The 14,093-nt window shown below is 39.8% G+C and overlaps 1 protein-coding gene across 1 annotated transcript in view; it reads left to right on the forward strand.

Annotated features, from left to right (window-relative positions):
- The window catches only part of FNTB (farnesyltransferase, CAAX box, subunit beta), a 61,347-nt gene that overhangs the window by 28,830 nt on the left and 18,424 nt on the right, over positions 1–14,093 (forward strand). Inside the window, exons 5-7 of the mRNA XM_019733415.3 lie at positions 4,639–4,785; positions 4,889–4,972; positions 9,181–9,267. Coding sequence (XP_019588974.3) covers positions 4,639–4,785; positions 4,889–4,972; positions 9,181–9,267 — 318 coding nt within the window. The remainder of the gene's footprint in view (positions 1–4,638; positions 4,786–4,888; positions 4,973–9,180; positions 9,268–14,093) is intronic.

Below are 14,093 nucleotides of genomic sequence, written 5' to 3' on the forward strand. Positions count from 1 at the left end.
TTGTTGAGGGAACAATATGCATGCAGAGTTCCCTCCAGTGGACACAATCACTTTTGTCAGCTAGTGTGACTGCTGACTGAAGCCAGCAAGGCCAGGTTCTTACTGCTGGTGGCAAACCTTTCAAGAATCATATAATCGTAGGTACGAGTTTAGCTTGCCTCTCTTAAGAGAGTGTACTCACAAATGCATACATGTTTACCTAAAACAAATTAACATTTTGGAACCAGACTAAGTACATTTGCTTTGCTAATGATTTTAGCACTGAAGGCAGATCCTTCCATGAGAATCCCCTGCTTTGTTATTGCAAGACACTTGAATGAAATGCGTGGAGTAAAATGGAAATCTCAGGGAGACCACTGCACTGTTAAGTTAGGTTTTTATTTTCTGTAAGACTTAAAAATTGTCTTTAACTGAAAAAATTGTTTTAGGACTTTCCTGCTTGTAAAGTTTTTCCAAAGCTTAAATTAACATTTTTGTGTGTCAATATTTTATTTCTCTTTCAAAAGGTTATTAATAGCTTCTCCCCGAATAACTCCTTAAATATTTTTAAGTTTTAAATTTAAACATAATTTGTCTGTTTTTGTACCTTTTAATGAAGACACCTTATCTAATCTTGTCTTATGGGCACACTTGGGCACCAAGTGGGTAGAGGCGAAGGATGACACTAAATATCCTCCGCACAACAGTCCACCCCACAAAGAATTATCCAGCCCAACATGTCACAACTACCTGGGTGGAGAAACCCTGCTCTAAAATAACCGACTTTAGATTTGACCACACATCCAAAACAGTAGTATGCCGAGGGCTGCCAGCGTGTTATGGAGTCAGGTACCTGCCACACTCTACAGGCAGCCCTGGCCTTCAGGAATCAACTAGAGAGCCTGCCTTTCACCTGTTCATGGCTGTATCTACCTAGGAAAGGCGTTTTCCTCTCCCTTGTAGTGTTAAGCTGAAGCTGTTTTACAGTATGAAATCGGAAAGACTCCGTACCAGGAGAAGCCTGATGTCACCTCGTTCATCTTGCATTTGCCTCTACCCCTGAGCCATTCTGCTCAAGGATGACTGTTCCTATTTCCAACGCTATAATCTTGGTAACTTATCCTAGGCCTGAAATCTGTCTGTGGTAACCTATATTCTGGTGCTCACGTGTGTCTTAAATCTCGCCTAAAATTGTCTTGCTTCAGATTAGCTTCTATGTTTGTTTATTTACCAGAAAGTTTGTATAATTATCTTTTGTATACTTGAGGTATTTTGCTGGGTCGCTTCTTCATTTTTCTGTGGTTGCCTGTAATATTAAGGCTTTTAATAATTTTTATATTTAGCCGTTTTTACAACTTGAATCTGAACTTCTTTTGAGTTGAAAAATGGAGGCTTGAGCCAAACATAATTCTGACCAATACTGTGTTTATGAGGCTTTTAACTAGTGTTTTTGTTACTGTTGTTCACAACGCATGGGCCCTAACTTCTGGTGCTTTTTCTGCTGTGTTCCCATCCTACATTTACATACTTTACTCATCCCCCACTCCTGCCTTCCCTAAGTATGTGTATTACTTGCTACTTGTACCTGTTTCCTTTGTTTTATTCTTATTGGCTTCTGATTTGTTTTGTATTAGTCTGGACTTTTAAGTCTTACCTTGGAGGTAATTCCTGCTCGTTTTGCATTATTGTGTCATTCACTATACATGCTTTTGAGTCCTTCATCCAAGTTGGTGACAGTGATGTCCAGGTTCAAGCACATTAGGTCAGTCCTCAACCAGCTCCTAAAAGTCTGAGTACACTCCTCGTAAGGCTGACAGTAAAATATTGATACTCTTGCTTTGAACTTGATCCTCTTACAAGTTTTACATTTTCTTTAATAGTTGAATGATAGAGCCGTGGTATCCAATAGAACTTTCCACGATACTGGAAATGTTGTGTATTTTGTAGTAGCCTCTGCCGACATGTAGCTATTGAGCAGTTGCCATGTGGCTTGTGTGACCAAGGAGCTAAATGTTTAAGTTAAAATTTAAATAGCCTTCTGTAGCTGGTGTCTACCTACTGGACAGTGCAGAGCTGTGGCGCTGCGACCCAAAATGTGACATCCCCAGAGCAGCGTCATTGCCGTCCCCTGGGCACTTGCTGGAAATGCAGAATCTCAGGCCCATGTAGCTCTACTGAATTAGAGCTGCATTTTAACATGATCCGAGGTGATTTCTTTGCACCCTCAAGTTTAAGAAGTGCTGATACTTGGTTGTACATTGGAGTCACATGGGGAGTTTTAAAAACTATTGCCGCCTGGGTCCCAACCTCAGCTATTCTGATTTAATTGTTATGAGGTGTGGCCTGGGCATTGGGGTTTGTTCAAAACATCCCACAAGTAATTCTAATTGCACAGCAAATTTTTATGATACTCAAACTTGTGCATATTTAACTCACCTGGGAATTTGATAAAACTATGGAGGCCCAGGCTCTTTCCTGCTTCAGCAAGCCTGCCTCTGTGTATTCTTTACCAATGATTCTGATACACATTTTTTGGATTAGAAAATCTCCCCTATCTAGAAGATAGTTTCCTACTTTGTTGGTAATTGCCACATAACCTAGAATAAAATGCCTTGCTGATTTGAAAGAAAATTGATCTACTAGATCATATGACTAAAAAGTCATATGACTGACTTATGAATACTTGTTTTTGTTTTTTTTACAAAGTTTGCCACTATTGCTGTTTGCACAGTGTTTACTGCTTGTGATATTTTTATTTTTATCAGTTGGTGAATTTCTGGTCTCTGAGATAAGTTTTTCTCCCCCTTTTGATAGCTAGACGTATCATTCACATTTTGGGTTTCAGAACAGCTAAGAGTTCTGCTGCTGACAGCTGGTAGCTTCATGGTCAACATGCCAGTTCCTTAAGGCTGCTCTGGATCAGAATGTTCCATGATATGGAAGTGTCTGAGAGTCCAGAAAAGCCCCAGTCCTGGTTCCCCAGCTAGCCCCACAGGCAGTCAGGTGCAGTGTGTCAGCTGAGGGAGATTGGCGTGGAGGCATGATTTAGAGGTGTCTGCTGCATTCCAACCCCTGCTCATTTCAGGGTCTGGGTCAGGACAGTTTCATTTGGCACGCTTCTGTCTTGGGAGCTGGGAAAGGGAACGGATAACTAGGTGACTCTTTAATGTGCTAAAACATTTTGCTTTTGTGACATAGAATACTTTTTGTATGTTAGTGCAGCCAGCCGTTGCTAGAACATGAGTTTATTAGCTACTTGTTCCCAGGAAATGTGCTAAGAATCGATGACGCTCTGGAACATATGCTAGGAACAAACTCATTTTCTCTATGACAATTAATTGCTGTTCAAAACGTCCACAAAACTATTTCCTTTGTCTGATTATCCACTCCAGTTTCAATCCTAGTGTTTCCTACAGCAAAATTTTAGGTGCAAATAAAAGTGAATGTATTGTTTTTTAACTGTGACAATTTCAGGACTCCAACAGCAAATCAGCAGCATTTTCTGTTGCTGTCCTTGCCCAGATAATGGATGATCTGAAATTAAAAGTGATCAAGTATGTTGTGGGAAAACAGTAATAAACTGTGTCTTAGTGGAGATTAACTAGATTCTGTGTGGTCCCTGGCAGCCATAGATAAGAAAATAGGAGATAAAAGAGCCCAGGAAAAAAGGCTACCTGGGCACTATAAGGACACAGGTATGCACCTTGTTCTTTTACATGGAGGCCTGTCCTCAGCCTGTGACCCCAGCTGAGTCATGGGGACACAAGTTAATAACCAGGACTTTCCCGGGGTACACCTTTCTGGAGAACTTCAGAGGACCTTGGTCAAATAGAAGTTACATTCTTGGTTTCACCTGAACCAAGAATGTGGCTTCTGGTTAAACTGATGCCAGGCTTGGGGGCAGGGGCTTGAAGGCAAACCCCCACTAAACAGTTTCCCTCAGTGAGGGCGTTGGAGCCTCTGTGGGTTGGTGTGAAAAGTTCTCCCAGAACCCACAGACTGGGATGCATTCTTGTGATATGAGTCACAGGCCTTAAGTTTGCCACAACTGAGGTGAGCATGGTTCTCCTAACCATGGAGGCAGACTCCGTGGAAGTTTGTTTCTTGTCAGTTGAAGGAATAAACATCATTTAGCATGCTGGGGCTTAGGTGGCAATGGGAGTAGACGGCATCTCTTTAGATATTCTTAGTAGGCTTCAGCGATGGATCTAGACCAAGGTGGTTCGTGTGGGAAGAAGCTTTAGGCACAATTTGGGGAGGTGCCCCAAAGGCGTGGAGAAGGAGGCTGGTACCACAGATCCAAGGTGGCAAATTGAGTGAAAAGTATGGGAAAGATTTGGTCAAGAAGCATAACCCTTACCCCCAGTTCTATGAAAGTCTGTTTCTGCCTGGCCTTCTGTTCCTTGCTTCATGGCTAGGCAAGTGCTTAACTATAAAACTCAGATAGGAGGGCATACAACGCTGATGATAGCAGGGTAGAGAGTTAGGCCCTTTTCAGGGGTTAACTATTTTCACTATATATTTAATAGGTGGGAGAAGAGGGTTTTTTTCCTTATGAGAGGGCTGGGGGACATTTGGAAAGGCACGGACTCTGGTGGAATTTGGTGTTTTGAAATGAATGCTCTCTGACTTTGTTTTTCCCTTTGGTTGTTTACTTAGTGTGTGCCATTTCCTGGAGCTGTGTCAAAGCCCAGAAGGTGGCTTTGGAGGGGGACCTGGCCAGCACCCACACCTTGCACCCACATATGCAGCAGTCAATGCACTATGCATCATTGGCACCGAGGAGGCCTATGACGTCATTAACAGGTACAGCCAAAGCCAGCAGTGACAGAAACACAGAAGGGCTCCCTGCCTGCTGACACTGCACTGACCATTGCTGTCTCCTGCCTGTCTCTCCTTTGTTTCTCAGAGAGAAGCTTCTTCAGTATTTGTACTCGCTGAAGCAACCTGATGGCTCTTTTCTCATGCACGTTGGAGGTGAGGTGGATGTGAGGTGAGTGGGGTTTTTCTCAGGCTGCTGCATCAGTAGATTCTAGAGCGTATCTGCCATTAGAGATGCCAAACCCAAGGAACAACATGGCAAAGCTGCTGCTTTGTCACAGAACGACACACAGAATGACATGTTGGTGACACAGTGTCTTAATCATTGCAGATGTGATACAGATGTCCTCAGGTGTCATTACCATTCAACTTCTTTTATGTAAATGTCAAAACATTACTATCAGTAAGACACACAAAATCAAATACTTTTGTTTTAAAAGTTAAAAATACATTTGTTTGGTATAAAATGATAAACTGGAATATATAATAACTATATAGTGTCATATAATCTTTCATTTCTCTGGGATAAGGGAGAAGAAAGCCCAGTAGGGATTTAGTAAATCTTTTGTGAATGAATTTAATGAAATCATGAGATGTTTAACACCTGCGTGAGAATTGCTTTGGGAGGTGCAGAAACCCTTATCGGCTAGTGGAGTGCAGTGAACTAGACTTGCGTTAACTGATTGTAACCAGTTGGCTCAAAATTATTATTTTACTCAAGAATTGTCTGATGTACCTAGCAAGTAGCTTACTAACCTGGCAGGAGATTGTTTATGAAGCATATAAGGAATTCATTGAATAATTCATTTCTCAACAGCAGTGGATCATTGAGATTTTATACCAAATTCTTATTACTTCATCTAAGAAATATATTTTTTATGAGGTTTCTGTATCAAAACATCTTCTTGTCTATTTGTAAATGTGTTTGCTTCTACACAAGTCGATGAACATTCTGGCTTAACCATTGATTGGAAAATACAGGGGAAGAAAAAAATATGAACGTTGTGGAGCATAAAACACATTGCAGATAAAAGTAGGTAACCAGGCTACAGAGGCCTTTCATGAAGGATTTTCTTCTATCTGCGACCTGTCTGTTCAAACCAAAAACTTAGACTAGTTACCTACCAGAAAAACTGTTTCTCTACTCGTGACACTTCTGACACCAAATAGGTGGTTTTTTCCCTCATATTAAATAGTTCTGACACTAACTACCCAGAGTTAGGACAGATATCACAGGTAAGGGCTCAGTCCCACAGGACTGCCCCCACTTCAGACGCCGATCATCCGTATTGCGTACCCAGGTTACCCGCACTTCTGCCTGATTTGGCTATAAATCAGGGGTTTCCCATGCCTTCCTCCTTAGGTTCAATAATTTGCTAGAATGGCTCACAGGACTCAGGGAAATATTTTACTATTACTGGTTTATTCTAAAGGTTTTATAAAGGATAAAAATTAATAGCCAGATGAAGAGGTACCTATATAGGGCGAGTGCTGGAAGGATCCAGAGCACAGGGGCTTCTGTCCCTGTGAGACTGGGGTACGCCACCCTCCTGTCAGGCACATGGATGTGACCATCAACACAGAAGCTCCCCTAACCCCTCTATTTAGGATTTTTAAGGGGGGGTTCCATTCTGTAGGCATGATTGATGAAATCATTGGCCATAGGTGATTAACCCAATCTCTAGTTCTTTCCTCTGGAGAGGGGCTGAAAGTTCCAACCTTCTAATCGCATAGTTCTTCCTCTGGCAACCAGCCCCCATCCTCCAGGAGTCACCTCATTAGCAAAGTCAGGATGGTTGATTGGGGCTTGTTATAAAATATTAGGTTGTTGCAAAAGTAATTGCGTTTTTGCAGTTGTTTTTAGCCTTTTAAACCATAATTACTTTTGCACCAACCTAACACAAAAGACTCCCCTATCACACTCAGAAAATTCCAAGGGTTTGAGGAGCTCTGTGCCAGGAACTGGGGAGCAGACCAAATACATATTTGGTATATCACAATATCTCAGTATCTGTTGTTAAAAGGTAAACTGAGGCACATTAAAAATGTTAAGAGTTGACTTGAGCAAAACTTGATTTGAATCGGGCAGCATCCATTCTAGCAGATAGAAAGGAGCTCCAAGGAGCTATACAAAATGAGAGACGTTTATAAGCAGAATGGAGCAGGAACAGGGAAGTTATACCAGGCGAAAAAGCGGGTTGGTTATTGCAAGGTTCCTTTCTTTGAGAGCCTGGCAGGAGTTTATCAGGCAGATCACCTAACTAGTGCTGTTCAGGCAATTCCTGATGGACTGACTGGTTTAAGATTCCATTTCTGGAAGAGCCAAAACTGTAACTAAGTATTGGTTTAGCATAAGCGGCTCCATTTTGGACCTGTTGTCTGGTTTCTAACACTGTGTAGGGAAACAAAGCCAATATAACTATTGAGGAAAAGCAGTGTACAGTACTGCGTTGATGCTTCTTAAGGAAAAGGTAAAAAGATTTCTTTTCCATTTACAGTCACTACATTTTCATTCCTGTTCTATAGCTATTCCAACTAAATATACACAGTCTCAAAATGTAGCTTTTCAAACTTCCTGAGATCATGGGCAAAATTGCTTTAGTGTTTTATCACATACCAGGTGACAGAGCATAGATTGTGTTCAAGAAAGAAGTTCTGTGTTACGGAAGTATAGAGGACCTGTTGGATAGTGAAGGACCGGAATTGGGGCTGGAAGGACAGGCTGGGACTAGACTGAAGGGCCCTGAAATCTTAAGAAGCCTGGAGTTTATTTTAAGGGCCGTGGGAAGCCACTGACAAGTTTTAAGTAGAGAGTGATGTGTTCTGACTTTTTTATTAGTTTCCTAGTTGCAGTGAATAGATGGTAGCGTTTTAGTAAAGCTCGGAGGAAATCGATCCAGGTAATGGTGACTTGGATTTGAGTGACAACACCATGGATGAAGAGTAGTGGACAAATTTGAGAGATGTGATGGCTGGGTGGAGGGAGAGAGGAAGAAACTGCACCCGAAAGATGTATGTTGTTCCCTCCCCATCTCAATGTGAGATCTAGGACTAGTGGCTTCTGGCAACACCCTCAGTTCTTCCATTTATAAGAGGCAAACTACATTTTTGGCCACTTCTCTACCTCAAAGGTTACATTAGGATTCAAGAGCAAATACTTTTGAACCCCTTCGAGAGGCTCAAGACTTGAAGGAAATTAGATAAGACCTTCGAAGTTAGCTTTTGGTAGATGATAACATTTGGCATGTAGTCCTCTTGCATGCTTCTGATGCCTGCAGGCATAACTCAACCTCTGCTGTGCCTTTGGCCAGCAGGCTGATAAAAATGCTGGTAGGATAATAATGCTCACAGCTTCTGCAGAGATTTCTTTGGAATATCTCAGTAAGTCTGGCTTCGTATTATGTCTGTATTGAATATTATTGAAACTAGATCCTTCTCTGTTCTCCCTTTTCTATTTCTTAGGAGGCCTTAGAAAAATGGATTTGTAAGCAGAATTAGAATTTTTGTCTTCAATATAAAATGGAGCTGAGATGCTGGGTATTTGAAAAGACTGTAGAGGGGAAGAAAAGAGAGTTTATAGATGTGTTCCGTAATAGAGGGAGAAACCAAAATTAAATGTGTCCTGAGAAGATTTAGGACTGGCAGGATGAAATGGCAAGAATTACTCCAAGTCTAGTAGGATAACATTAAAAAAATGAAAAGACGTGCCCTTTCTTTTAAATACTAAAATTGTGTGTGTGTGTGTGTGTGTGTGTGTGTGTGTGTGTGTGTACTGTTGGAGTACTTGAAATCAAAGCTCTTTTCTCCCCCTAGAGGCCTAAGGGACATATCTCAGTGGGCTTATCTATTCCTGTCCCTTGTCTGGTCTAAGCAGCCATTAGAGTCTCGTGACCTGCTTTGCAATGTGTTAGTTGCAGGAAAAATATGGTTAACCTTTAATGTGTCCATGCCATCAGCAGACAGAAATCCTGGATCTAAAACAGCACTGACATCTGAGTGAATGAGCACATCAGAAATACCTGAATGACACCATGGAATTTTGGGAACGATTATAGGTCTTTGAAAGAAGAGCTAAATTCACTTTTGACATGAATTGATATGGCTGTTATTTCCTCTGATGTAGATTTGACCATGTGGAGGTAGGGAGAATAGAATGTCATGTTCTTTCACTGAAGCCATGCTGTGAGCAACTCTATCCAAATAGAATGTCAAACCTCTCAGTCGGAGACCCAGGAGGACGGACCGTGAGCCAAGAGTGAGGACAGGAGGTGATTACAGCTTACTAGGCAAAGAGAGCAATCCATCCAAGAAGTGCAGCGAGCCTTATTTAGGCTGTTCCTCAAAGCTTAACACTTTACCCCTCTATTTCTGTCCTTCCAGAAGTGCATACTGTGCCGCCTCAGTAGCTTCTCTGACCAACGTCGTCACTCCAGACCTCTTTGAGGGCACTGCTGAATGGATAGCAAGGTGAGAGAAGCTGGGATTTGTCCTGACCTCTAAGACAGCAGGTGGTCAAGACTTCTGAAAAATGAAGACAATGAAAAAGGACTAGAAGGGGATATAAAATTACAAGAGATGTGTTAGGGGTGTAGCATTGTGTATTTTTCAAAAATGCTTTAAAAGGTTTCTTTTTTCCAAACTTTCTTTAATGTCAGATTGGCCAGGATCAAAAATTTGGGTACACAGTAATGGTGGGAGACTAAATGGATTTAACCAGTTTGGAGAACAATTTGATAATATCTCAAAGTAGCCCTTGCTGATGGCCCAATAATTCCATTCCTACAGAAACTCTCACACACATGCATGAAAGAGACAAACATAGGGCTTGTTATAAAAAGCTGGAAACAAGTTAAATGTTCATAAGCACGAGATGGGTAAGTTTTGGTATAGTCACATGGGAATATAATATAGCAGTTAAAACAAATTGACTAGAGCTACATGTATCAATATGGATAAGTCTCAAGAACAATGTTGAGTGAAAAAAAAAGGATGTTAAAGAAAACATGACGATCAGCATATTTACTAAAAATTTAAAAATATGCAAAACAGCTCTATATTGCTTATGAGAAGAATCAAACATACTAATATAAAAACATGCATGGGAAAGATAAACACCAACTTCAGGATGATGGTTACATCTGGGGAGAGAGCAAAGGAAAGGAGATAGGGGAGGTCTACACATCTCCACAAGAGACTTCAGCTGTATCTGTAATTGTTCAGTTCTTTAAAATATTACAAAAACAAACAAACAAACAAACAGACTTTAACTGTATCTGTAATTGTTCAGTTCTTTAAAATATTACAAAAACAAACAAACAAACAGACTTTAACTGTATCTGTAATTGTTCAGTTCTTTAAAATATTACAAAAACAAACAAACAAACCCTGAAATGTATATGGTTAAATCAAAGCTAGGTGTTAGATGCATGTATGTTTATGTTCTATATATTATTTGCTATACTTTCTTGGATGGATGCTTCAAATACTTCATAATTTAGAAAAAGCAAGCAAAAGGTAGATACACATGTACTATTATGAAATAATATCTAAACTGTATTGTTTCATTTTTACATTTTTATTTTTATTAAAGTAGTACTTAGTACTATGAAAATATAATTTACAGCTAAACCAGATGATACACTATGATCATATTTACTTTTTCATATAACTTTTATTTTCCTAGGATTAATCATTACCTCTTTTAAAAAAATGTATGTATCATGAATTCATTCCCATATTTTCTGTCAGAGCTATAAAATTACTCCCAATACAGTCAAACACTTTAGGTAGTGTATCGATTCTCTTTTGTGTGTGTGTGTATTTGTGTGCGTGTACATGTGTGCATGCGTGCATTTATGTGTTCTGAGTTATCCCACCTGGAGCTCTCTGTCCTCCTGGACAGATTGCTCTCAGCTTGCTGAACAGCAGGCATCCAGAAGCTTCCTTTCAGCATGAAATTCACTTCACTTCTCTCCTTTGTTGAAGCCCTGTCCTCCTTTTTCTTGGTTTACTGATTTCATTTTAATAAAGCGCATACTCCAATAGGTCCCAAAAAGAGCACTTGGGTGATACATTTTTAGGATTTTATATTTATCGTTATTCTAGTCTCACATTTGATTGATAGTTTATTTGGTTAGAGATTTCTAAATTGGAAACTGTATAAATTGTATTCCTTCAGAATTTTTAAGCATTGCTCCATTATCTTCTGGCTTCCAGTGTCATTGTTAAAAAGGCTGATAAATACATCTATATATATCTATATATATCTATATATAGTTATGTACAAAACATATACCAGATCTACATAAGAAAAACTATAAAACTGAAGTAATTTCTTAAAAGTGTACTAGGGGGCAGGGAGAGGAAGTATATGGGCACTCTCTGTACTTTTATGCTAAATTTTCTATAAGCTTAAAACTGCTATAAAAATAAAGTCTTAATAAAAAAAAAGGCTGATAATAATAATCAACACTTACTGAGTACTTGCTATGTAATAGTCAGTAGTGGGGTAACTGTAGTTTAGAGATTGAGAGTATATAGGCTTTTGAGCTAGACTGCCTGGGTTTGGATCTTTTTTATACTTTCTGTTTCTCAGTTGAGATTTCCATCTTTTTATTCATTATGAGTGTATTTTTCTCCACTGAGTAAATATATAATTATAATACATGCTTTAAAATTCTTGTCTGGTGATTTTAACATCTGAGTATCTTGGAGTTAGTATGTCACATTTTCCGGGTTTTGCATATGTCAAGTAATTTTTGGATTGTATCCTGGACATTGTGATGTTCTGTTGTAGAGACTGGATTCTGTTAGATTGCTCTAAAGAATGTTGATGTTTTGTTTTAGCAGGTAGTCAACTTTGTTAGACGCAAGCTGTAGATTGTCACACCTTCAGGGGCCAGTGGCTCAGCTCTCAGATCAGTTCTTGGTCAGAAGCACCTTTCGGTTTGCCCAATGTCTGTGTGATTCAGGCGTCAGGTAGAAATCAGAGTGAAGTTTAAACGCAGAAATTGGGGTTTTCCTTCTCTGGCTCTCCTCTTTCTAGGATTCCTCCCTAATTTCTATCAGCCTGGTTCCTGCCAGAAAAATGGTGGGCTTTCTGTTAGTTTCAGGTGTCTGCACCTGATACCTGACCTTCCGTTGCCACTACTGGCCCACTGTCGCCACTCTCAGGGAAAACCAGGAATAGGGTGGAGGAGGGACAGGATTGACTCTCCAATTTTCAAATCATCACCCAAATCTGCCTGCCTTCTTTTCAGTTTACTGAGCCCTTGGGAAGTTGATTTGTGTATTTTGTCCAGAGCTGTTATTTGCAGGATTGGATTGTTAGGGACTTACTAGATGTAGAACTCCTACTGCCTGGGTTTGAATCCCAGTTTTGCCGTTTATTAGCTTTGTGCCTTCTACATGTCATAGTTTCCTTATATGTTACATGGTGGGATATTGGGTTTGATGTTAAGCTGAAATATAAAGAAATTAAGTGACCAAAACCTGTTTGGTAACCACTGTGCTTTCTTGCCTCCCAATGTCATTGTATTCCCAATCTGTTGTGTGCTTTTCTTTTGTTTCTCTTTTTCTCTGCCCCACCCTGTGCCCCTCCCTATAAGTTTTTGGAATGTTTATTCTTGCTATTTGGAAACTTTATGCCAATGAACCATGATATGGATATATTTTCATTCCTTGTGCTGTTCACTCAGCAGGTATCTTTGATCAGGATTGCATTTCCTTTAGTTCCAAGAAACTTTTATTATGTTATTTCTTTAATAATTTCTTCCCCTCCATTTTCTGTATTGGCTCTTTTTATACTATCCTATAAAAATACGGTTGGTCCTCTAATTTTTCAAACATTTTTGCCTATTTTCCATCTTAATCTTTCTTATATACTTTCGTAGAGCGTTTTGCCTTTTATCTTCTAATACCTTCTGTTGAGTTTTTATTTTTGCAATTCTATTTAAAATTTTCCAGAGCTTATTTTGTCCTTATTTATAAAAAAAAGAATACTCTCTCCTGTTCTTGTTTCAGGAATATTTTATACTTGTGGTGTTTTTATTTCATATAATATTTTATCTAAAAATACAACTTTAAAAAGTTTATTTATGCTTCCTACATTATTTTCTCTAATTTATTTTTGTTTGTTTGTTTGGGTCTCTCTCTTTCATATTAGAGACTGCTCAAATGTCTGGTGTTCATATTTAGGAGTCAGAAGTTGCTAAGGAGCTACGTGTGCCAGGGTGGGCTAGGATCCAGCCATTCATTGGGGACCGCTCATATATCCATATCTGTAGGAGTTTCTCCTTGAGCTTATGAGTTTCCCTAGAGAAGAGTCTTCCATATTCCTGGTTGGGGTATGAAGTTGACAGCCAGCTGTGTGAAACACTAGTAGGGAAAGAGGTTGTGGGTGTTTGTGTTCACATCGTAGACTCTCACTTAATCCCCCTGCTCAGTACAGCATGTTCTTCCTGCTTTCAGCCTATGCTGGATATCCTGGAATTCCCATCTACTTGGTTAAAGCCCTGAAACCTCCCAGCTTCTCCTGGGTTTGAGTGCTTTGACTGGGTACCTGGAAGTCTAACTGATTCTTATATAAATTTGCAACCAATCAACTTTGTCTAAATGCATCCCACTTTCAGAGTCACCTGCTGTCTCGTCCCTGGACCTTTCATTGGAGTAAATCACCTTGCTTTCTGTTGCCATCCCCAACCCCCACCCTGAGGCTGGTTTAGGTTTCTCTATTCTGTTAAGTCAGTTACTTCCCTTTCCTTTTCTAGCAAAATTTGTTATCTCCTGTCTCTATTCACATCCTCTCTATTCTCTTTACCCTGTGGATTTATCCCTTTTTAAATTCCTTTGCTTTTATTTTACTGGGTTCTTGTGTTCAATTTATTATGTTTAGCTAGAAGACACTCCCAAAGTAAGTTGCTCCCATGCATGTAAAAACAAAGGGAGGGAAAGTGGAATATTTGTGTGTGTGTGTGTGTGTGTGTGTGTGTGTGTGTGCATGTGTGTGTGTGTGCATGCGTGCGTGTGTGTATAGTGTGTGTGTGCATGTGTGTGTGCATATGTGTGTGTGTGTGTGTGTGTGTGTGTGTGTGTGCAGAGAGAGAGAGAAAGACAGAGAGAGAGAGACTGAGACACAGAAACTGACAGTGGTCACTGCTGGTGAGAGGGACCAGGAAGCCAGGGTGGGTAGGAGACTTACTTTTCATTATTTTTATACCATTTGAGTTTTTTTAATTAAAAAAATTTCAAAGATAAGTTAAGTTAAGAACAATAAATTGTAAAAGGTCTGTTGC

This window comes from Rhinolophus sinicus, chromosome 3 (genome assembly GCF_057876585.1).
Source record: "Rhinolophus sinicus isolate RSI-liver-muscle chromosome 3, RSI-T2T, whole genome shotgun sequence".
NCBI lineage: Eukaryota > Metazoa > Chordata > Mammalia > Chiroptera > Rhinolophidae > Rhinolophus > Rhinolophus sinicus.